The 27040-nt window shown below is 36.1% G+C and overlaps 1 protein-coding gene across 1 annotated transcript; it reads left to right on the plus strand.

The window, feature by feature from the left end:
- Positions 1-26721, plus strand: LOC121727603 (apyrase-like). The gene is made up of 11 exons (XM_042115516.1): positions 1-173; positions 2778-3000; positions 9409-9606; positions 11237-11367; positions 13959-14109; positions 14686-14812; positions 15532-15689; positions 18662-18740; positions 19664-19822; positions 23409-23557; positions 26581-26721. The coding sequence occupies exons 1-11, from the start codon at positions 52-54 to the stop codon at positions 26704-26706; spliced, it is 1623 nt and encodes a 540-aa protein (XP_041971450.1). The 5' UTR covers positions 1-51; the 3' UTR covers positions 26707-26721.
- Positions 26722-27040: the final 319 nt, after the last annotated feature.

A 27040-nucleotide genomic window follows, 5' to 3' on the forward strand; every position in this document is an offset into this window, starting at 1 on the left:
TACCGCTGACAGTCAGTGTGTCTTTAGTCGCGGATCGCGTAGCATGTGAAAATGTTAACTTTTCTTCGACATATACTGCACAGTGCATTCGTCGGTTGTGCGTTTTCCTTAGCTCTACCCTTCGAGGGACTGTACCGATTGGACATAATACATTATAACGATTTCCATGCGAGGTAAGCACTATTTTGTTATTGAATATGGTATTGAATGTGAAATGTGAATAGGCCTATGATGGACCAATATACAAGACTACGAATGTCTCACCGAATATTCGTCTGATATCGTTTTCACATGCTTTACATAGCTTCGCAATCATCGTGGTTATCCATCATGGCCCATACATGGAAAGCAATGTTTTGGTATTCTTTCGATTCAGAAGTTTGGCTCAACATGTGGCTATAACTTTTTGACAGCGGTCTTGGCTACATTATTTAATAAATAAAAATAATTTTGATGTGACAATGATATTATTTTCTTGTAAAGCAGTGGTTCTTAACCTTTTAGTCATGACTCATGAGGGACCATTTTACCAAAATATGTTTGTCTAGCCGGGGACCACCCGGTTGGTTTATATAAACAAAGGGTTTTTAATCACTCTCTACACTCATTTTTTTATTAGGCAAAAATCTTAAAGTTACAGATTTTAATTAAATGTGATTTTTGTGACTGCATAGTCCATACTCTTTACTAACTTCTGAATTCTCAATAATATATATATTATTAGGATGGCTTCGCGGACCACTTGGAATGCCTCCAGGGACCACCAGTGGTCCGTGGACCACCCGTTAAGAACCGACGTTAAGTGTAAAGACACGTAGAACTTAATCAAGTGTTAATATTTTGATGTGTCGCCTCACATCCGTGATCAGGAATCAGGATGTACTATCAGAGAAGTTGATTCCTAGGCAGATGGCGGACCTACTTATTTTGGTCGCGTTACGTCAAACCCAGCCGACAGATCAAGACTTACATTGACTTAATTTGACCAAATGACGTAGACCTGTCAGTTGCCTATGAATCAATTTTTTCGATGGTACCTAGGTAGGTATTGTGTAATTCTTTATTATTTAACAAGGAAAACTTTAGTACCGTAATCTAAATTTTGTTTAAGTGCAGATTAAATGAGACCTAAACAGAGTTAATACTTAATAACCACTTATTGGTAAGTTTGAGTGACTTTATTTCATATTTAAGGGGGCTCCCATACAAAAACACATTTTTTACCTACTTCGGCTCTTTAACGGTACGGAACCCTTCGTGCGCGAGTCCGACTCGCACTTGACCAATTTTTTATAGTAATGTACATCATATATTTTGTTTTAGACTTATCATGCCCCTACATTACAAGTTAGAGGGGGGGACACCAGGCGCGGTCGCAGCCTGCAATTTTGGGGGGGCTCACTAGTTCTAGTCACTACACTTATATATTTTTTTTATCTGCGCCCTCGGACGGTTCTGGGTTGACAGCTGTCTAAGGTCGGACGCAGTGGTGATTAGGGGATAGCTATAATAGTTTACTTTTATTATTTGGCAAGATTTTAAGATTTTTCAATTTAACCTTAGATTTTGGGGGGGTCATGTCCCCTGTGACCCCCCCCTTCGGACCGCGCCTGGGGGACACACATTTTATTACTTTGGAAACTCTCTCGCAAGGTTAGAAAAAAATGATACTAGAAACCTCAATATGATTTTTGAAGACCTATCCAAAGATACCCCACACGCAGGTTAGCTATTTTTTTTTGTTTCAGTTATACCTATGGGGACTCCTAAAATTTTTAATAATTTTTCCATTTTTGTATCAAAATCTTAATGCGGGTCACATGCTACATGTACTTTACCAAGTTTCAATAGTTTAAGCTCTTATAGTTTCGGAGAAAAGTGGCTGTGACATACGGACGAACAGACAGACAGACAGACGTGACGAATCTATAAGGGTTCCGTTTTTTGCCATTTGGCTACGGAACCCTAAAAAGGTTAAAACGAATTTAATATAAAATATTATGTAAGTACTTACTTACTGAAGTAGGTAATTAAATATTGGAACTGGTTATTTTTTAAGACGGAACCACCTTTCTATAAAAAAACAAAAAAAAAAACAAGGAAAACATCAACATTAAAAAAAATTAGGTATTTATTCAAAAGATATAATAAACGTAACCTGTTTGTTTAGGTGGGCATGAAATACTCAAAATAACTGTGACAACAGTTTTTAATATTTACCTACAAGATATAGAGCTCTTAGATATTATTTTATTATGTACCTAAGTAATTTAAATATTCAGGCACAGAAATGCAAACTAATTATTTGAAATCATATTTTTATTTCTTTGAGGATCGAGCAGTCGGATCACCTGATGGTAACACTCCAAAATATTGTTATAGTTTGTTTTCACTCATGAATAATAATAATAACAAAATAAAATGTATAAAATCATGAGAATTCCTATATCTACGAGACTGCCTTAGGGCTCAGCGGTTCTCAACATTTTTTGATGACGGAATCCTTTTAAAATACAACAATTTTAACGAACCCAAAAATAAAAGAAAAACTTCACGACTACTAGAGTTTGACAAGAAGTAGACATTTATCATGGATTCTGCCAACCAACCAAAAATCATTGAGTTGCTTTGTTTTGTAAAGTGTTAAGGGACTCCTGCATGAGTGTCTGATTTATTATTAAATACGATTCATATATTATAATCGACGATTCACATATCACAGGGGCTTTGAGGAGCCCCAGGAGCACATTTTGAGTATTTTGTTTATTATCCGGCAGATTCGAGGAGACGTCCGTAGAGACGCCGACATGTAGGTTCAACAACAACTCCTGCTTAGGCGGGTTTCCGCGCCTGTACGCGGAGATCATGAGCCTCACGCGGCAGAAGCCCAACTTCATCCTGCTCAACGCCGGCGACAGTTTTCAGGGGACGTACTGGTACTCCCTGCTCAAGTGGAACGTCACCCAGGAGTTTATGAACCTACTGCCGCATGATGCTCATGTAAGTTCCTGCTTGACCATAATATGAAAAACATTAATATTGAAAAATGTATCAATAAGTATATCAATAAACACAAAGGTTTCCTCTGTGTCATGGGGCCTTTGGGACATAATATACGGGCACAATCAGAAACATTCATGACGCAATTACAAAATCTGCTTCTCATTGCTCTGCATCACTCATAACGTTTTATTGACAGGATATTTTTGGTTACGGTCTGGTCATAATGATTCAGTGTTTAGCAGACCATTACATAAGTAGGTCGTCATATGAAGACCATTACATATGACGACCTCTGTGGCTCAGTGGTGAGCGCGTTGGTAGCTCAAGCCGGGGGTCGCGGGTTCGAATCCCGCCGACGGAACAAAAAAGTTTTCAATGTTCCCGGGTCTGGATGTATATTAAATATGTGTATGATATAATAAAAATCTTAAATATATGTATGGTATAAAAGTATTAAATATATTTCCGTTGTCTGGTACCTGTAACACAAGTCCTTTAGGTACTTAGCACGGGGCCAGACTGACGTGGTGTGAAGCGTCCATAGATATTATATTATTATATTATACTAGCTGTTGCCCGCGACTTCGTCCGCGTGGACTTTAGTTTATAGCGCGCGGTGACAACAAAATTTGTGTTAAATTTAAAAACTTTTTAAAACCCTGGTAACTGGTACCCCTCTTAGGGCCGCGCTACACCGGAATGGCAGCGCTGAAAGTGCTCGCCTCGCCGCTGCCATTCCGGTGTAGCGCGGCCCTTAATTAATCAAAATACCCAAAAACAGCTGTGCAGTGTGCACATAATCTATACTAATATTATAAATGCGAAAGTATCTCTGTCTGTCTGTCTGTCAGTCTCGCTTTCACGCCAAACGCCAAAACTACCGAACCGATAGTAATGAAATTTTGTATACAGATAGTCTAAAGCCTGAGAAAGGACATAGGCTACTTTTTTACTGAAAAAAAGGGTTGTAAGGGGGTGAAAATGCGTAAATTTGTTCAAATTAAGTTAGTTCCAAAAATTCATAATAGATGGAGCCGTGCGTCTTCTACATCGCGCTGACGCTTGCTCAAAAGTCTTTATATAAGAGGTGGTATCATCTTCCATCTAAGTTTCGATTTTTTTCGATTGTTGATCTATTCTACGGTAGGTATTAAATAACTCAGTACTTTATCTGTGCAGTGACGTAACCTTAAACCTATCAATGATAAATAGTTAATGGGTAAAGTTGTGTAATTGGGGGGCTAAATAAGCTTTAAAATTTGGCATAAAATATAAAGTTTAATATAAAAAAATGAAATACTTATTGTGTGCACACTGGACAGCTGTATTGATTTAAGGGGTACCAGGGTTTTTTTATAAAAGCATTTGACACCAATTTTGTTGACATCGCGCGCTATAAACTGAAGTCCACGCGGACGAAGTCGCGGGCAACAGCTAGTATATTAGTATAGATTATGTGCACACTGCACAGCTGTTTTTGTGTATTTTGATTAATTAAGGGCCGCGCTACACCGGAATGGCAGCGGCGAGGCGAGCACTTTCAGCGCTGCCATTCCGGTGTAGCGCGGCCCTAAGAGGGGTACCAGTTACCAGAGTTTTAAAAAGTTTTTAAATTTAACACAAATTTTGTTGACACCGCGCTCTATAAACTAAAGTCCACGCGGACGAAGTCGCGGGCAACAGCTAGTTATGAATAAAAACAATATATAATAAAGTAGGTATGATTAGTTCTGTTACAATAATGAAGTAAAAAATAAAACGACATCTGTTTTCATATATTAGAATTAAAATGTTGATTGCATTGATATATTTTCTGGATGGAATACAGGCCAACACGGTACACTCGAACTCCTTTATTTAGCGCCTTCTGTTGTCAACTCTTCATTTTATATGTTCTTTATTTTATGTGTGTGTTTGTAACTGTGATGTGCGCAATAAAGTATATTCATTCATTCATTCATTCATAATGCATGCATTTCTAATATATTATATTAGAAATGCAGTATGAGTTCTATAAGATAAGATAGATTGATTATTATTATACCAAGTGATAATATTATTAAACATATTATTCTAACGTATTAAAAACTATAAACAAAAACATAATAACTAATTATAAGTATGATTAGTTCTATGTTACAATGAAGTAAAAAATAAAACGCCATCTGTTGAGTCGTATTAGAACTAAAATGTTCATTGCATCGATATATTTCTGGATTTTTTATAATATTATACATAAAATATATTTAAGATTTTTGAAATATTATTTTAATACACATCCAAGACCCAGGAACATTGAAAACTTTTTGTTCCGCCTGCGGGACTCGAACCCAGGACCCCCGTGATGAGCGCTGGCCACGCGCAATGCGAATTAATTTTCATCGATATTTTCATGGAATTAAGATATTTTCCCACATCAAAATGTAGCCTATGTCCTTTCTCAGACTCTAGAATAACTGTGTACAAAATTTCATTGCAATCGGTTCAGTAGTTTTGGCGTGAAAGCGAGACAGACAGACAGACAGACAGACAGAGATACTTTCGCATTTATAATATTAGTATGGATTATAAGTATTGTTAGTGGAGGAAATTTGCCCCAAAATAAATACTTTTTTATCATCAACAATATTTTTCGTAAAAAACATGACTTTTCATTCAGTCTAGTCTTTTTACATCCAGCCGCCTAGACGAGCAATTTTATTGTCAATAACGTGCTAACGTGCTTCAATTTGATTGAACAGTTTATTTGACAATTAGACTGAAGGTGCGCGAATCGCGATGTTCAATATCAACCCTAGACAGTAGACGGTCAATACTAACTATTAAGTACGCAATATTATATTAACAATAAAATTGCTCGTCTAGACTCTAGGCGGCCGGTTACAGGATATAATTTCCAGCACAATGAGCTATATATATATAACGAGCCAGACTGGCCTAAGAGTAAGCCTTTGCCCAGCAGATGGACAGCATAGACTCTTAAAAAATCTCTATTTAAACTAGCGAATGCAACATGACTAAGTACTATGTTCTTTAATAGAGACGCCGCGCTGGGCAAAGTACGAATAGTTTTATTTATTTACATTCACGCCAAACAAAAGTAATCAACCCTGGATTACAATATTGGTACGGGAGCCCTAGAACAAATTTTTTTCTGATTACTTACAAGCTAATTTTTTGTGAGTAGCTACATTTTGATAAGACTTTGATAAGATTGTTCTATTTGTAGGACAATATTACTCTTAAATTATATAACTATATACAAAAAATCAGTTTGTTAGGGTTCCGTTTTAGGGTTCAGTAGTCAACCAAGTTTTGTTGATTACAGAACCCTATAACGGAACCCTACCGAGCAGATTTTTTGTATATTGATAGATTAATAGTCATTTTATTTAAGAGTAACATTATCCTACAAATAAAACAATCCATATTTTAGGACCATCAAGTCAAAGTATGAAATCCTTCCTATCTCTGTTAGCTACCACTTTCGAGATTTTTCGAAAATAAAAATATTGTTCGTCTTATCAAAATGTAGCTACTCACAAAAAATTTGCTTGTTAGTAATCACAAAAAAATTGTTCTAGGGCTCCCGCACTATCTTATATCTTTAAATGAGCAATTCTTGTATATAAATATATATTTGGAATCTCGGAATCGGCTCCAACGATTTTCATGAAATTTAGTATATAGGGGGTTTCGGGGGCGATAAATCGATCTAGCTAGGAATCATTATTGGAAAATGTCATTTTAATTGTGTTTTATCGAATACCGAGCAAAGCTCGGTCAAATAGCTAGTATAAATTAAACACCGTAAAAATTATTGACCCAGTACCACGTAACTTGACAAACCAATTAATTAAATAATATTGAATCATAATGATTTAACAATCCAACTTCCCGTTCCTCGTGAGACGGGAAACATTCATTTTAATCTGCAGGGAATCAGGGATGAGGTCACTTCTGAATATTTAAAATCCATTATCCAATAGAGCATTATTAATTGATTTCTTTTATTCTTATTAGCCATAAGGAAGCACAGAATTGCTGTAGAGTGTAGGCCAGCGTTGCCAGACGTCCCGACTTTGGCGGGACGTCCCGATTTTTCCATCAAAATTAAATGTCCCGCGCGGGACAGGCTCAGTCCCGCTTTTCGGGGAAAGCCCGAACGTATGTGCAGCGTGCTGAGAAAGAAAGGTGAGTAATGGAGATTAGAGTGTGGGAGGTAGAGGAGTGCATTTTCTTTGGCTACTTTAGCTATTTATTGTCACGTAAACGTTATTTTAACGCAAATAAAAAGATAAAAATTCAAAAAACTTTTGATTTTTAACCGACTTCCAAAAACGAGGAGGTTATACGTTCGGCTGTGGATATGTTTTTTTTTTTTTTTTTTTTAATGTATGTTCAACAATTACTCCGCCGTTTGTGAACTGATTTTCAAAAATTTTATTTTGTTGTATAGGGTATTACTTCAATTTGGTACCATGTTCAGAAAAGTGGTACCTGATGATGGGATCCATGAGTAATCGAGGGAACTCCTCAAAATTCAAATGGAAACATATGATTTTTTTGATTTCATATGAAGTATTCCTGGCATATGTTACCAAAAAGTAAGATTTTGCACCAAGATATACCATGGTTCGAAGGCGGTGAACAGAACTCCTTACTCCTTATAGATACATGTTTGGGGGTTTCGGCGTTGTCTTAAGAACTGAAAGCATATACTACTGTGCAAATTTCATTAATCATCATCATCATCGCCACCATTCCACCATACATCAATGAGTAATCGAGGGAACTCCTCAAAATTTATATGGAAACATATAATGATTTCAATTTTTTAAGAAGTATCCTAAGCATATGCTGCCAAAAAGCAAGATTTTGCAATAAGATATACCATGGTTCCAAAGGCGCTAAGAGAACTCCGGATTCCTTATAAATACAAGTTTGGGGGTTTCGGAGTTGGTTTAAGAACTGAAAGCATATGCTACTATGCAAGTTACATTCATCATCATCATTATCACTACCACCAGTCACCACACCATGAATTATCTAATTATAACCCTTATTATTGGTACTTTTAATCGTCTTTATGAATGAAACCCGAATTTGTCGAACGATTTACAAAATTATAATGTTATTTCAATGTAAATTATTCGATCTTGGTGTTTAGGTTACCAAGTTAGCAATTTAATCATAAGATCTATGAGGTATGTTATTCTCCTTAAAATTTATAAGGACGATTATAGTTATATTTGAGCATAATATTATATTATGTTGAGCTGATGAGTTTCCATGAGTGTAATGATAGAAATAAATTCACTGAACAGTACTTTAGAGCTTTTAAAGACAGGCGTATGAACATTAATTTTATCATTGCTTGATTAAGAGCGAGCTGTCGGATCCAAAGTCACTAAGCATAACACATTGGTCTGTACAAAAAACCAGCTTATTAAATATGAGTTATGACTAAAAAGAGTGAAATTATTATTTTTAACAAAATATTAAAACCGACTTCCAGGGTAAAAACAATAATAATTTATAATGAACCAAAAAGTGTTAAATAATTCTTACTCTTTAATGTGCCTAATGCATAACTCTCCTAAAGCTCAACTATTTCTATGTACACAATCTTCATTATTTTGAAGTCGGTACCAGTCTTAAATATTAAAAATATTTTGTCATAGAACTCAGCATTCTTAGCTGGTACCGTCTTCAAAACAATGAAGATTGTGTACATAGAAATAGTTGAGCTGTAGGAGAGTTATGCATTAGGCACATTAAAGAGTAAGAATTATTTAACACTTTTTGGTTCATTATAAATTATTATTGTTTTTACCCTGGAAGTCGTTAATTTTTTGTTAAAAATAATAATATATCTTTTTTTACTTTGTCCCGCTTTTGACCGAAAAATCCCGCTTTTTCACTCAAAAAGTTCAAAAGTCCCGACTTGGCACAAAAAAAATCCGGCAACGCTGGTGTAGGCTGACTTTGACATAACGCTACCAAATTACGTACGTTAGTCGTCTGCCTATTAATCAACTTCTCTGATTGTAATATGTACGATTATAGTAGTAAAAAGTTTCGAAAGAACTTGATCATAATATTATTTTGTCCGTGACAAAAAAGCTCTATCTTTTCAGTAGTAGAGACAGCAGAAAAACACTTTTACATAATATAAATATGATTCTATGTGACCCCTGTGCATGCGGAAGAAAATTTAAATTTCTTCTGATTGATTCCTCACTGATTCCAAAACCCAGGACAATGACAGCTACTTGTCCCTCGGGCTTCCTGATCATAATATTATAAATAGGTTTTTGCGGTTAAGCTTTCGATCCTTGCAAATGGAGTCGGACTGTTGGGACTGCGCCCGTTAAAGAGACTAATTTGTTTAATTTCTTCCAGGCAATAGGCAACCACGAGTTCGACGATGGTCCGGAGGGTCTGGCGCCGTACTTGTCCGCGCTGACGGCTCCCGTCATCGCGGCTAACATGGACTCTTCGAAGGAACCCGTCCTACAGGGCCTGTACAAGAACCACGTGATCATCGAGAGAATGGGACGGAAGATTGGGTTAATAGGTCTCATCACTCCGGACACAAAGGTAAGAGAATTCGAAAGGTTCAGGGTGCTGTACCAGCTGTTACCAGTGACGGATTAACCCTTAATCAAATTAAGCAATTGCCGAGGGCATCACATCTGAGGGGGAACCAGAAGAGCAAAGGATCAAAGGCCGAATACAGCTAGAATGGTGGAGGTTCTTCTCGCCGGACTAGTTCCCGGTGCTTAAAGGCCGCGGAGGCGCCGTGTGTAAGGGCCCTTATTGGTGGTAGGCACCATAGTTCCGACGTTCAGAAGAAAAAAAGTAAAATATTAACTTTGAATAAAAATTATTTGATTTGATTCTTGTTGACATACGGATAGGGGAGACACAGGCATGGATTTCTTAGGGCATCTTAATCCGTCACTGTCCGTTACTACATTTTTAATCGATATTCGATCCAGTCCGTTTGGAAAAATGGTAAATTGGATACCTACTACCTAGGTAGCCTTAAGAAATCTGTATAAATAAACACTTAACCGTATAATATTATCCCAGAAAATTTAAGTTTTAACCACACAAAGAAAATGAAATTTTTTATCAAGTATAATCAAAGTTTTCTTTTATAAAATTTTCTTTTACATAATTCTATTAATACTAATCTCATTATTATTATAACAAGTGCTTATTATCATTATTTATTATAAACGTGTCGGTAGTAATACGGTGTTAAATCTAATATTCATATTATTATAATCTTTGGTTTCCTCTAGTAGAGTATTCTTTTTTCTCACAAAGATGTCGGAAATGATACATCAAGAGGCACTTTTGATAACCTTGTTGATAATATAATAGGTCCAGATAAGACCCAGACGAAGTATCGTTTGAGAAAATTGGTATCTTTTATCCCTCTATTGACTTTCTAACTAAAGCCCAAAGGTCAAATAATCTCTAACGCTAAACTAATTATGTTTATTTAGAAGTCCGTATTTAATGCAGAATTATTAATATAATATAGTGTGTAACAAAAATAAGTGATAATACTTTAGGGTGTGTACGTGTTCCTTGTAGAGAGCAGGGCTGCTACTTTCACAGTGAACTCTCTACAAGGAACATGTACCTACACATCCTAAAGTATTATCACTTATTTTTGTTACACCCTGTATAATTAATTAATATTAAATAATATAATGGTAATATTAGATGGAAACATACAAATCAGTTGTAATAATATTCATATTTTGTTTTTAGCTAATAGGTATACTTTACTTTCTTAATTTAAATGTGATCTATAATATTATGATATACTGCACAACTTTACTAGGTACAATTTATAAATAATGTAAGTATGTATAATATTATACAGTGTGTAACAAAAATAATTAGTGATAATACTTTAGGGTGTGTACGTGTTCCCTATAGAGAGTTTGTCTTTCAGCGCTTGCTACTTTCACAGTGAACTCTCTACAAGAAACACGTACACACCCTTAAGTATTATCACTTATTTTTGTTACACTCTGAATAATATACTATAGACAAAAATGGATCGATCGAAAAAGTATTTTAACAGAACCTTAGTTACGTCATTTTTACAGTAAAATTTAGATACGTCGTTACTCGTTAATCTAACTCATAGACGTCGTCTTCCAGTTACAATTCCCAGTTACGTCATTATTGGAGTTGAAATTTCCAGATACTGTCGTCTGCGGGCAAGGTGGAGTTCACGGACCCGCGCGCGGCGATGCGGCGCGAGGCCAAGATACTGCACGAGAAGGGAGTCGACATCATCGTCGTGCTGTCGCATTGTGGACTCGAAGTTGATAAGTACGTAGGGTGCTAGCTAATAGGGTAATAAGGCAATATAGCGCTTGTCGATACATCAGGAGCGGTGACGCCGCGTTAAAGTAAAAAACCGTGTTGGATATGTTTTAGATTGCTTGTTTTCTACGAGAGGCCGGCCCGGCTCCTCATAGAAAACAAGCAATGGAACAGCAAAAAATGGAAAGGGCGTAAACGACAAAATGGTTTCTGTCGCGTAATTTAAAAACCATAAATAAATTTCATATAAGCTATGGGAGTTAAAATGTATGCTTGAACCAATATATGTATTAATTTTGGAAGCTTAAATCACTCTCCTCTGTTGGCAAAATAGGAATCCCTTTTTTAACTGAGGTCTTTTTGATTGATTATTCTGTGTTATAAAAGTTGACTAATCGTGTTATGCTATGGGTAATTCAAAGACAAAAACATGATGAATACTGACAATGAACTTTAATTTCTTAGCGATATCGCTACAGCCAAATTATCAAAGCGTCTTTGGACATTGGTTTTTCTTTTCTCATCTGTTCTTCAAATTAATATTCTCTCTTAAACAATGGAAATATTTAAAATACATCGTGTAAGAAACTAAGTGATAATACTTTAGGGTGTATATAACCCCATATCGAGTTTGCTGTGAAAATAGTAGCCCTGAAAAAGTAACTTTATTTTTTTACTTTTGTATGACAACAATTCATGACTCGCGGGAGCTTGCTCATACAAATAAAAAAAAATTGCTCTTTCAGCACAGCTACTTTCACAGTGAAACACGTAAAGTATTATCCTCCTAAAGTATTATGGCTTAGTTTTGTTACACTTTGTATAATGTATAAGCTTTGTCCACACTGTGCCTTTTTCTGTTCGTCAAGGGCATGCATTATAGCGCAGTCAACAGCGAACGTGAGGCATGCCCGCGACGCATGCCCTCTGACCGTATCCAAAACTTCAAAAATGACAATATTGGCGTTGCGTTCCATGACGCATTCAATTATTGAATGCGCCAATATGAAAGTTTATGACGAAAATTGAAGATGAAAGTGCACAGTGTGGACATAGCTATCAGGCATAACAGTGCTTGTCGATAAGAAGTCAAGAGTTTTTATGCTTTGGACCTTGGGTTTTTTTCTTTCCTCTGCAAATATTCGCTCTTTAATAATGGAAGAGTTTAAACTGGTAGAGTTTTATAATTGCTAATAATAATAATCAATAAACATTTCAAACCATTAAATAAAAATCTATTAAATAAAACCTACCTACTTTGGTTCTATTAAACATAATTTATAGTTTAAATCATAACTTATGACTCCTTATATCTATCTAAGGACCCTGAGCCATGTAAGGCCATGTTCCTTTGAAGGCCAACTATCAAAAAGTCGCAGTTATCGTCATGTAAAGATATTTTCCTTCTACTACAAACTTAGATCCATCAAACTTATGGCCACAAACGCGGCGGCGAGTCGGTCGCGCCGCAATTGTGGCAGTGAGATCTCACTGTTTGTAGGCTTTGGTTGTCGAGGCTACAATTGTAATTTCCGCACCCTGAAAAACTTTAGTTTTTAGTTACATAACCTATATCTATCTCAAATTTTATTGCAGGGGATTATCGTATAGGGATATATTATGTATGGTACTAATAAAAGAAAATCTACTTTTGCCTCGATTTACGTTAAAATATTGGTAATGTTCCTAGGAAGGCCGGTGGTTCCTTATAAGGCCCAACCAAAAATTTGACAGTTGGCCTTGCTAGGGAACGTAACCTTTACAAGGAACATCTAAACATCATTAACATATAAACAGTTATTTTTAGTTATAAATGCGTACCGTAACAATTAAAATAATGTTGTTTTTTAAAACATCTCTACTTATTATGAAAGAACGGGCCCATAAGAAGGCCATTTTAGATTAAAAAAAAAATTTGATTGTATTATAAAACGCATTGGCAATTAGTTATAAGGTGTCAATGTGATACTCATTGCTACTATTTTTAAAGAATTTCCATTTATATATTCTTAGTTATAAGATGATGTTCAAGCAATGTTCGTTATAGTCTTTTTCGATAATATAAATATATTGAGCATTTAATGTGTTGCTTAATTGAAAGAAATTATGATGTCGTTTTAGTAAAAGCAAATACATAAATAACTGTAACTCTATTTTCAAGTTAAGCGACTGATGTATAACATTGGCCTTGTTTGGAGCTGTGTTTCTTGCAAGGCCATTTGGAGGAGCTTAGCAAAACTTAAGTTTATTGAATGGCTATTGAAGCTAGGTTAAAAAGAGATTTATAATATGATACCTTATGAAACAGAGCATTACTTGATCATTTGTTTTCTTAATTTATTTAGTTAATAAACGAATAACAAGCACTTTCCCGTTAGATTGGCCTTACATGGCTCAGGGTCCTTAGTTTTAAATTGATAAAAACTAAAATCATTTTCATCGTATCCTAACAAAATTCGTCTTGGACGGAGCTCTGTCTCCCTGATGTTGTCACATTTTACAAGTTTGATAAATGAGAATCCTTCATCGACAATCGGCCGTAATTAATGGCGCCTATTTTATACCTAGACAAAATTATATTATTAACTTGTTTATAGAGAGCTGGCGCGGGAGTACGGTGAGCATGTTGACATCATCGTGGGCGGACATTCCCATTCTTTATTATGGGACGGTCCCGCCCCCAGCGGCGAGGAAGTGGCGGGGCCTTACCCGGTGTTTATCGAACCGAACAAAAATAGGAAACACGAGGTAACTGAATTTGTGCGGAATATTCCATTTTTGACCCCGATAATATTATATGGTTGTTTTAAGGGGACAAAACGAAAAGGAAACCCACAAATAGATTGAGGGAATCATATTTATTATTTACCTACCTGATTCTGACAGAAGGAGGATGAGCAACTTGTCATATTTCAGTTTGTTTCTTAAGAGGTTTTGTTAAATTAATCTTGAACTTAGAGTGGCATAGCTTTGCAAAGATAATAGGCATACGACAAAATTACAACAATTTTTCGGTGTATCAGTGATAAATATTAAATAAAAAAAATTGCGGAACTGATATAGAGAATTCCTTTTCTAAATTTAACAAAACTAACTGCCGCACTCAGAGTGGAACATTAATTACTTAAATTCATTAAATTGAAGGTTAATCATAATTCAACGTCTCTTAGTACGGTGGTAATTCTACTAAATACTCTCGGTCTTACCACAAAAGATTAAACATCTGTTGAACAATTGTTTTGAGACCATTTTGTACTGAATTTTTTCCTAATCAACTGTTTAACGGGTGTTTAAATCTATTGTAGTAAGACAATCTATTTTTAGGTTCTAATAGTACAAGCTTCAGCCTTCACTAAATACATGGGCAACCTGTCAGTTTACTTCGACATTCGGGGGGAGTACATCAAGTGGAATGGCGGACCGATATTCCTGAACAGGTCTATCCCTGAAGGTACAATCTTTTGGTCACCTTGTTAAAAAGGTGAACAGATATAAGTACATTTGAGGCACACTTATAAAATGTTCCATAATCATAATAATCATAATAAAAATATTTATACAATGGAAACTCTATACAACATTTTAACTTTTTTATGCTCCTCTGCCAGTTCAAGACAAAATATAATGCAACTAGACGACGCCCGCAACTCCGTTGCGCCAAAATTCGTTTATCGCGCGGAAACCGTACATTTTTCCGGGATAAAAAGTATCCTATGTCCTTTCCCGAGACTCAAAGTATCTCCATGCCAAATTTCAGCAAAATCGGTTCAGCGGTTTGAGCGTGAAGAGGTAACAGACAGACAGACAGACACACTTTCACATTTATTTAATATTAGTATGGAAGTATGGATGTATGTACTTACTTACCATCTAAGGAATTGATTCATGTAGTTGACGGACCCACTTTATTGTCAATTCAATGTAATTCGCATAAAGTTAATAATTAATATAGCTAACGGAAGGTATATTAACTTTATGGTAATTCGTGACCTGCCAGCTGGGTTTTAATTTTACAATGAATAATAATAACTATTTAATTGACAGCTAATTTTACGTGCTACCATCTAGGATCCAGCTGCTTATGAAACAACATCTCTGATAGTACCTAATTTATTGTGCAACTTTTCGATTCTTCAAATGTCACTTATCAATTTCTCATGTCGATTTTAGATCCAGAAATAAAGGAAAGGCTAGCTCCATACGCGAAGCTGGTGCATGATGCTGAGTCTGAGGTGATAGGGGAGACCAAAGTGTTGATGCAGCTAGACGACTGCGTGAGCGGCGAGTGTATTCTGGGTGATCTACTGGTTGATAACTTGGCTAATAATGTAAGTACTTTGTAGTAGTTTGATAGTAACTTGACTAATAATGTAAGTAGTAGCAGTTTGATATTTGATGCTATTGCAAAGCTTCTATCGCGGGTTTTGAGGGCGGCGACCGAATCAATTCAGTAACGAAAAACACCTAACATTCGTCTAACATGGCATGATATTTGTGTGCGAGCGACTAGACGTATGCGAATTTAAATTGCATAAGTTGATAAAGATAATGCTATGCAATAGCTTCGCGGCAGACTCCGAGTGCCACGGGTATTTTTTTTGTACTTACTTAAATTCTACTATTTCCAAGTAACATTAATACTGCGCTCACAAACAAAAATCACGGACGTAGGAGTTAAGGCGGCTAAACTAAAGTGGGATTGGGCTGGCCACGTTAGCCGTATGCATCAAGATTCAAGAGTCAAGACCGCTGGGCAAAGATATCGACAGAGTGGGTACCTGAAGATGGAAGACGCAACCGTGGCCGGCCTAGGAAAAGATGGCGCGATGAGCTGGAGGCGTACCAGCCGGGCTGGCCAACGGTGGCGCTGGACAAGTGGAAGACCCTGGGGGAGGCCTTTGCCCAGCAGTGGGATAATATAGGCTAACCAAAAAAAAATGTTGCTTGTCTTGTTCAATCTCCTCAGATTCCTAATGCTAATGTAGTAATAGTAGAGGTAGTCTGGTACAGAGCATTATAACTTTTGTTGTTGTCATGTTTTACCATAAACTCTGATCTTAAGGCAACCCATTTTGGCCCGCCATTCCCTATAAGATTATGTAAAATATAATTTAATATAATGTAATGGGAGTCCATTAAGAGGAGTCCACACCGCCGTTTTTCCATACAAACGTTGTCCCCTGTTTCATCCCTGGATAATGTCGGTAGAGTTATGTTTTTTTTCCTGAATATCTATGGCCACTATTAGCATGTTTCTATGTTTTCTTTTTTTTTTTATAATTTTATTATTAAAAAAGATAAGATCGTCCAAAAACCCAAAAAAATGGCCAGATTTTCCTCTGTGTTCAAACACCCAGAAAACAAAACTGGCTAAAATATATAAAAAAAATAAAACATAGGAACACAGCTTAAGCCTTGCTTTAATTATTAATGAAAAAAGTACTTAAATCGGTTAAGTTTTGGAGAAGGAATCAGCGAACAACGAATCGAAGATTTTCTGTTCTTTTATTAGAACTTTTATCGTGTTGTCTCTATCGCGCTCTGCGGTGGGTGACTTGAGATTAGTGAGACATCAATACATTTTCAAATACCTATTTTCAATTTCTTTCGCCCTTGGTGTATTCTCTTAAGGTTACATTATGTGAAGTTAAAATTTAAATATTTTAGCATGCAATTCTTTGACGACATTTTACCTCAGCTTTCCGCATCCTACCGAAGATGCTTGAAGAGCATTTTTCTCAGAATAAGAGCTAATTTTACTCTGTAGTATTTAAAAAAAAAGTTTTTCTTAATCAAAATGAATTTTAAAATGTATTTTAAAAATTATTCAAAGTATGACTGAAGCGAATCACTGTGTCAGCGAAATGCAAAAGCGTCTTCATTATTCCATAGAAGTGCAATTCCTTGATTTGCAAGGAGAATGTTAATTGAATGAACACAAATTAAATTCTTACTTACATTGCAAATATTATTTTCACACAAAATAGTTAGTGCTTAAGTAACTGTTTAGTGTCAATAGTTTTTACCTATTCATTCGTGTGTTCAGAAGATGTTTATTCATTAGCAAATGCAATTGTTTTAATGGTGCTATATTAGCATAGCAAATTCTTGAATGCGATAGAAGGCCCTTGAAGATAGTAATACGGTGAAACTGATTTTTCCTTTAATTCCTTCATTTTTAGGGTTTCGTAGTCAGCAAGGAACCCTTGTAGTTTCGGTCTGTCCGCGGCCAGACAGACGGACAGACGGACGTCTGTCTGTCTATGTCAAGTGAGGCACAACAACCATTTTTTTATTTAAAAATCTTGATGTTTTTGGACTACATTTAAACGCATTTAATTTACTCATGCTAATAATCCTTATCAAAATAAATTATTTCATCTCTAAGAACAGTTTATGTAGACAATATTTGGTCTTTGATTGATTAAAATTGGACGTTTGGTTTAGAAGTTATGGCGAAATTAAAATATTGCGATTTACGCCCGTTTCGAAGTGGGCGCTGCTACCAAGGCGGGTTATTTTTCCCCACCCCACCACTCCCACACCCACCGCCCACGGCCTGCCAGCACGCAGATTATCAGAAAGGGTTGTTCAGGGAAGTAGCTAACGGAGTTTTAACACAGCTGAAGCTACATGACTGATTTGGTCGTAAGCTCTTAGTCGAGTAGTAGTAGAAGATCTATGAGTAAACAAACAAAGTTTACCTCTTTATAATATTAGTAAAGATTAAAAACTACTGAATCGATTTTAATCATTTTATTCAGTTAGTGACATAGGCTATATATTTTTTACCCGTGCGAAGCCGGGGCGGGTCGCTAGTAATATATAACATTCTCGTATCACAGTGTTAGTTACCGTACTCCTCCGAAACGCCTTTACTCATTCCTTATCAAATTTTATATGCATATTCAGTAGGTCTGAGAATCGGCTACTGGCTAATTTTTATATTGACACCTTGTTGAATAAATAATAGTAAATAATTAGAACTCGAGACTGACGGCGACCATTGTTTGTGCGACGGGATAGCGATGGACGTTGCCATGGTTCATATTAATTATTAGTCACTTCAATAAAATAATATAGGCGAAATACTTTATATGGCAAAACAACGTTTGCTGGGACAGCTAGTAAATTATAATAGTAGAATTTGAGTACTGTTTTAATTCAAATATTATTGACACGATGTAAATTTATGAGAGCGTAACTGTTACGCTTAAAGATTACCTTCAAAACTATTGTATAGTTAGTTGTGTAATATGTAGGTATGACTATTGAAATACCGAAAAAAATGTTTTTGCAGGCAAACCGTCTGAAATCTGTCGACAATTACATAGCGTTCACACAGAGAGGAAGTATCAAATCATCAGTGCCTGTTGGAGGTAGGTGTTATAGACCACGCGCAATACTCAGTGAACTTAAAACTGATTGTATTTTATGGGGGTATTATGTATACGACATCTATAATGATCTACCACCACTGCCTTCGTCCCGCTTCACTCACCTCAGTCCTTGTTCCACTCATAAGACCTTATATGTGGGAGAGCCATGCTTCGGCACGAATGGGCCGGCTCGACCGCAGAAATACCACGTTCTCACAGAAAACCGGCGTGAAACAGCGCTTGCGCTGTGTTTCGCCGAGTGAGTGAGTTTACCAGAGGCCCAATCCCATTCCCTTTCCTACCCTCCTCTATTCCCTTCCCTTCCCTTCCCTTCCCATCTCTACCCTTCCCTATTACCCTATTCCCTCTTGAAAGGCCGGCAACGCACCTGCAGCTCTTCTGATGCTGCGAGTGTCTATGGGCGACGGAAGTTGCTTTCCATCAGGTGACCCGTTTGCTCGTTTGCCCCCTTATTTCATTAAAAAAAAATCATTTTCACCCCCTTTCCAATTCTTCCGAACGATTTTAAGTTGTGCGCCATCTATAAATGAAATGCTCTGAAATCCAGCATTGGATTGGAAAACTGTATAAAGAAATATTTAACACACGACGTTTTTTACGCTCGTTTGTATCGAAACAAACGCAAGCGGACACATTTGAAACTTTATATCTGCCAAAACGCGATGAAAACGCGCAGAAGACGAGCACATCAAAAACGCGCGGCGTCACTGCGCATAAAATACGTCGTGTGGAAGGGCCCTTACTCGTGTGTTAAATCTTTCTTTGTACAGTTTTCCAATCCCATGCTGGATTTCAGACCATTTAATTTACCTGGCCTGAAGGACCTAAGAAGTAAGAACCATAGATTTAAATCTATGCAAAGAACACAAAAAAATATTTAAAAAATTAAACCTCATTTCCAGACATCACCATGGGAACGATATTCGAACTGATTCCATACAACGACCGGATCGAAGCTTTCGAGCTAAAGGGTGCTGACATCGTAAAGGCGCTGGAGAGAGGATTCTCAGACGCCTGGAGCCTCAACCCTTTCAAAGGACCATACGTTTTACAAGTTTCAGGTATTTTTTTTGTTTTACTAGCGCACAGTGATACTCAACCTTTTTATAAGGACCACAAATATGTTTTGGTCTAGGTGTTACAGGCTGCAACCATTCTTTTAGGATAAAAAAATAATTTCTTAAAATTAGCGCTTTATCCCTAATTTTTGTTTCGCCGTCGGGTAAAAGTAGAATAATTTTACGATGTTCATGACGACTGCACTATTTTGCCGATGGGCAAAATGGTTTAACTTCACGGGCCGCAGGTTGACTATGGCTGTTATAAGTTAGCGCCACTGTTTTGCAAGGGTACCGTTTTGATACTTACTTTGTTTGACATTTTTGGTTATGCAGGTGACCATGTCCGTTTGGTTATGGTCTCTATATTTTTAACCGACTTCCAAAATGGAGGAGGTTATATGTTCGGCTGTGGATATATATATATATATATATATATATATATATATATATATATATATATATATATATATATATATATATATATATATATATATATATATATATATATATATATATATATATATATATATATATATATATATATATATATATATATATATATATATATTTATTTGTGTATGTTCAACGATTACTCCGCCGTTTGTGAACCGATTTTCGAAATTTTTGTTTTGTTGTATGAGGTTTCACTCCAATTTGGTCCCATTTTCACAAAAGTGGTGACCTGATGATGGGAACCATGAGTAATCGAGGGAACTCCTCGAAGTTTATGGTAGAAGCGACTGCTTGCGCCGCGCCGCCATAAAGTACGTCTTAAATAATAATTAATAGCCTTTTCACTACAGAATGTGTCCATTGAATGATAAACATTTGCTATTTAGCGTTTTCGCAAGTAAAAAAGTTATTTCTAAAATTTATTAGTGTTTCTCTATTACGCTATGTATCTTCTTATAAAAATACTAGCTGTTGCCTGCGACTTCGTCCGCGTGGACTTTAATTTATAGGGTGCGGTGTCAACAAAATTTGTGTCAAATTTAAAAACTTTTTAAAACCCTGGTAAGTGGTACCCCTCTTAGGGCCGCGCTACACCGGAATGGCAGCGCTGAAAGTGCTCGCCTCGCCGCTGCCATTCCGGTGTAGCGCGGCCCTTAATTAATCAAAATACCCAAAAACAGCTGTGCAGTGTGCACATAATCTATACTAATATTATAAATGCGAAAGTATCTCTGTCTGTCTGTCTGTCTGTCAGTCTCGCTTTCACGCCAAACGCCAAAACTACCGAACCGATTGTAATGAAATTTTGTCTAAAGCCTGAGAAAGGACATAGGCTACTTTTTTACTGGAAAAAAGGGTTGTCAGGGGGTGGAAATGCGTAAATTTGTTCAAATTAAGTAAGTTCCAAAAATTCATAATAGATGGCGCCGTGCGTCTTCTACATCGCGCTGACGCTTGCTCAAAAGTCTTTCTATAAGAGGTGGTATCATCTTACATTTAAGTTTCGATTTTTTTCGATTGTTATATCTATTCTACGGTATTAAATAACTCAGTACTTTATCTGTGCAGTGACGTGACCTTAAACCTATCAATGATAAATAGTTTATGGGTAAAGTTGTGTTATTGGGGGGCTAAATAAGCTTTAAAATTTGGCATAAAATATTAAGTTAAATATAAAAAAATTACATACTTATTGTGCTACTGCATAGTTACATACTACACAGCTGTATTGATTTAAGGGGTACCAGGGTTTTTTTTATAAAAGCTTTTGACACCAATTTTGTTGACATCGCGCTTTATAAACTGAAGTCCACGCGGACGAAGTCGCGGGCAACAGCTAGTAACTAATAAGTATGATTAGTTCTATGTTACAATGAAGTAAAAAATAAAACGCCATCTGTTGAATCGTATTAGAACTAAAATTATCATTGCATCGATATATTTCTGGATTTTTTATAATATTATACTTACATAAAATATATTTAAGTAAAAAATAAAACGTCATCTGTTTTCATATATTAGAATTAAATGTTGATTGCATTGATATATTTTCTGGATGGAATATAGGCCAACACGGTACACACTCCTTCATTTTAGAGCGCCTTCTGTTGTCAACTTGTCACATATATTAGAAATGCAGTAGGAGTGCTATAAGATAACATAGAACTAATCATACTTATTAGTTATTATGTTTTTGTTTATAGTTTTTAATACGTTAGAATATTATATTTAATAATATTATCACTTGGTATAATAATACTTAATCAATCTATCTTAGATTGATTATTATTATACCAAGTGATAATATTATTAAACATAATATTCTAACGTATTAAAAACTATAAACAAAAACATAATAACTAATAAGTATGATTAGTTCTATGTTACAATGAAGTAAAAAATAAAACGCCATCTGTTGAATCGTATTTAGAACTAAAATGTTCATTGCATCGATATATTTCTGGATTTTTTATAATATTATACATAAAATATATTTAAGATTTTTGAAATTTTATTTTAATACACATCCAAGACCCAGGAACATTGAAAACCTTTTGTTCCGCCTGCGGGACTCGAACCCAGGACCCCCGGGATGAGCGCTGGCCACGCGCAATGCGAATTCATTTTCATCGATATTTTCATGGAAATAAGATATTTTCCCACATCAAAATGTAGCCTATGTCCTTTCTCAGACTCTAGAATAACTGTGTACAAAATTTCATTGCAATCGGTTCAGTAGTTTTGGCGTGAAAGCGAGACAGACAGACAGACAGACAGACAGAGATACTTTCGCATTTATAATATTAGTATGGATAAGAATCCTCTACTTATCTTAAATCTCTACTTATCTAAAAAAGTTTAAGCACATACAAATAGTGATACAATGCTTTTTACTTATTGATACTATGTAGTGATTTTTATTGTATAGATAATATTTGTCTACTTTGAATATACTTTCGTTGTTATAATAACATTGTAAGTGATTCTAGTTCGCGTATTTATTTTTGTATGGCTTTTATGAAAACATTTTCCGCTAGAGCCTAGAATCGCTTATAAAAATATTCTATGTCATAGTATAATTACAATGAAAGCATAATATATTTTCCTTTATAATGTAGAATTAAAGAAATTGATTAAGTAATAGGCATTTAATAAGCTGATGGCGTAGTAACTACCGTAGTAATTACATTATTATTATGATATTATTAAAATATTATTGTTAGCCTTGATCTATCAGATTACTGGATTATATTATAACCCAACTAAATTCGTTGAAAATTTATTATTAAACTAAATGAATCAATTATTTCTCTGATTAAAGTGATAAGTGATAGTCGTATGTTTTTTAGTATACAAGGTGTAACAAAACAAAGTGATAATACTTTAGGGGGTGTATGTGTCCCTTACATAGAGTTCACTGTGAAAGTAGTAGCGCTGAAAGAGTAAACTTATTTTTGTGATTTGTATGGGCAAGCGCTTCAGTATCAGGAGTTTGCCGATACAAAAGTAAAAAAAGTTACTCTTTGTAAGAGACACATACACACCCTAAAATATTTTCACTTAGTTTTGTTACACATTGCCTAATATGACCTAAGTCACTTCCCAGAACCTACATTTAGTATGGCCATTTCAGGTATAAAGGTGTCATATGACCTCGCCAAGGCGGAGGGCAGTCGTGTGACGTCGGTGACAGTGGGCAGCAACAACGCGCCGCTAGAGACCGACAAGTACTACCCCGTTACTGCCCCAGCGTATTTGGCTGATGGAGGAGATGGTTTCACGGTAAGTTATGCTTTAAGGTGACGCGGCGTTTAAGTAAAAAATCGTTTTGGATATGTTTTAGTTCGCTTGTTATCTATGAGAGGCCGGCCCGGCCTCAAAACAAAGCAAGAAATGGAAAGGGCGTAAGCGACAAAATGGTTTTTGTCGCGTAATTTAAAAACCATAAATATATTTCATATTAGCTATGGGCAAATTATAGTGTATGCTTGAACTAATCTATGTACAAAATTTCGAAGCTCAAATCACTCTCCTCTGTTGTTAAAATTGGAATCCCTGTTTATATAGAGGTCTTTTTGATTAATTATTCTGTGTTATAAAAGTTGACCAATCGTGTTATGCTATGGGTCAAAAATAAAGACATGATGAATACTGACAATGAACTTTAATTTCTTAGCTTTAGTCATTGTTAAGAAAAATCGATATCGCTGCAGGCGTCGCCTTAAGAGGAGTCCACACCGCCGTTTTTCCATACAAACGTTGTCCCAAAAAAATGGCCAGATTTTCCTCTGTGTTCAAACACCCAGAAAACAAAACTGGTTAGAATATACAAAAAAAATAAAACATATGAACACAGCTCAATCCTTGCTTTAATTCTTAATGAATATACGGGGGAGAGCCATGCTTCGGCACGAATGGGCCGGCTCGACCGGAGAAATACCACGTTCTCACAGAAAACCGGCGTGAAACAGCGCTTGCGCTGTGTTTCGCCGAGTGAGTGAGTTTACCGGAGGCCCAATCCCCTACTCTATTCCCTTCCCTACCCTTCCCTATTCCCTTCCCTACCCTCCCCTATTCCCTTCCCTTCCTATCCCTACCCTCCCCTATTACCCTATTCCCTCTTAAAGGGCTGGCAACGCACCTGCAGCTCTTCTGATGCTGCAAGTGTCCATGGGCGACGGAAGTTGCTTTCCATCAGGTGACCCGTTTGCTCGTTTGTCCCCTTATTTCATAAAAAAAAAACTTAAATCGGTTAAGTTTTGGAGAAGGAATCAGCGGACAACGAATCGAAGATTTTCTGTTCTTTTATTAAAACTTTTGTCGTGTTGTCTCTATCGCGCTCTGCGGCGGGAGACTTGAGATTGGTGAGACAGCAATACATTTTCAAATACCTATTTTAAATTTCTCTCGCCCCTGGTGTATCCTCTTAAGAGGCGTGTTTGTGTATCCCTTATGGAGTTCACTATGACAGTACATAGTGGCTACGATACATTGGGCAGTAATAATGTAATTTAAAACATAGGCACAAAACTGAGGAACTATTTTTAAAATTATTAAATCAGTTTTGTGCTACGAATAATAAAAACTAAGGAAAATTGGTTTCTGCACTAGACGTATAGACGCAGCCTGTCTTGCAGGTCTCCAATATTTTATTTAGTATATTATACACTGGCAAAATTAGCGGAACATAGGTAAAAAGGGCCAAAACTTGAACTCAAGTGGGTCGGGCTGTCTGAAAGCCTTTTTTATAGCTTCTAAGCTCATTCAAGAAATAAAATATTGAACAAAACTGGCAAGTTGACAGGTTTTTATAGCAATTATGCCCTAATAAGTGTTTTTCGATTATTGACGTTGTAAGTGTTCCTGATAAGAATGGCGTTTTAGCGGGGTGCAAGGTATGCTTAGCTCATTTGATTGTTTGGTTTTTGGAAGAACACATTGCTTAGATACAAAATTTGTGATTTCCCAGCGTCTGCGACAGCTAGAGCTGTAACCACGATAGAGAAAGGTCACACCTACCGTTCGGTCAGTCAGGCCTTAGGTGTGTCGGCTTCCGTGGTTCATCGTAACTTTCAACGCTTCAGAGAGACTGGATATTACGTTCGGAGACGAGAACAAGGTAGATATCGGGTGACAATGGTTCAGGATGACCATTTTGTAAGGAAACAAAACTTAAGAAATCGACCTCAAACTGCTATGCAGACACGAAACCTGTCGGAACAGGTCCAAGATGAACGTGTAAGTGATTGTACAGTAAGAAGAAGATTCAAAGAAGTTAAATTAAACACAAAAGTGCCAGCAAGGGCACCAAAACTTGAGACAGGACACCGAAGAGCCAGGCTAAGATTTGCGCATGAACATCAAAATTAGACAAGTGAGTGAAATCTTGTGTTGTACAGTGATGGGAGCAAATTCTGTGTACATTGTATTGACAGGCGATAAAGAATGTGGATAAATCATAAGGAAAGCTACAGGCCATCAAACTTACCGGAAACAGTGGCCTATGATGCAGGCTTCGTAATGGTTTGGAGTTGCATATGATTTGGAGCCCGCATGGAGCTGATGATTATAGATGATGGTACTTTGACATTACAGGGCTATAGCACCGACATCCTGGAACTGCATGGTGTGCCTTTTACACAGTTTTAGGTAGTAATTTAAATTTTATGTGGGTCCATAGAGTAAGAAAATCGGGCATTATTACCTAAACGATGCTGGCGTAGCCCAGGTGGAGAGGCCAGCGCGGTCTACGGATGTGGATCCGATTGAAGACGTGTGGCACATCAATGGGTGAACGGTACGAGTTAAAACTCCAGCTCCAAAATGTGTCCAGGAGCTCGAGTTGGCGCTAGTGGAGGAGTAGGAGAATATCCCACAAGAAATGATTGACAATTAAAATGCAAACATGGAATGGCGTATCCAGGCCCTCTTCAGATCCATAGAAGGCATTACACGCTTTTAACATGGCATTTCTTTAATAAAAATGGAGAATTTATCTTAAAAACTTACTACTGAAATTTCAAAGTTTTTCTTAATTTTTTGATTTTTGCTGATTTTTTCTATTTTTCACGTTTTTATGCCCTAAATTTATATAAAATTTATTTTTTAATAATCAATTAGTAAATAAATAAATGAATAAATATATAAAAATCAGTGAACAATTTTAAAAAAATTTAAAAATGTTATGTTCCTCTAATTTTGCCGGTGTGTTTATATATGACAATATAATATTATTATTACTTACTTAATACAAACTACGATACAAATAATAAATATTTTTATAATATTTGCTTTCTTTGTTGCAGATGTTTAAAGACGGCAAACGAAATGTCGAATTTATAGGCCGGGAGCAGAAAATTCTAGAAGCCTTCATAAGAAAAAATTCGCCATTAGACATTCATACCGACGGAAGAATTACTATTAAACAATAAATGTGATTAAGGATTTCTTGGACCTTTAATAATACCTTTTAATAAACCCTTATTCTTCCAATACTAAATTAATTCCCATAAAAAGATAGATTTTATGATTTGAATTTTAACGTCACACTTTTTGTGTGATCGATTTTGTATGTAAGCCGCAGACTCGATCACACAAAAAAAAAGTATGGTTTCGGCGCATAAAGGGAATCGTCTCGTAACGAAGTTGCATAAAATTTAATTGTAACATAAGAACACCGAAGCAGAATATTATGATAAACTTAAAATATAATAATAATAATAATAATAATAATAATAATGTCTATGGACGCTTCACACCCCGTAA

The sequence above is a fragment of the Aricia agestis genome, chromosome 6, assembly GCF_905147365.1.
Source record: "Aricia agestis chromosome 6, ilAriAges1.1, whole genome shotgun sequence".
NCBI lineage: Eukaryota > Metazoa > Arthropoda > Insecta > Lepidoptera > Lycaenidae > Aricia > Aricia agestis.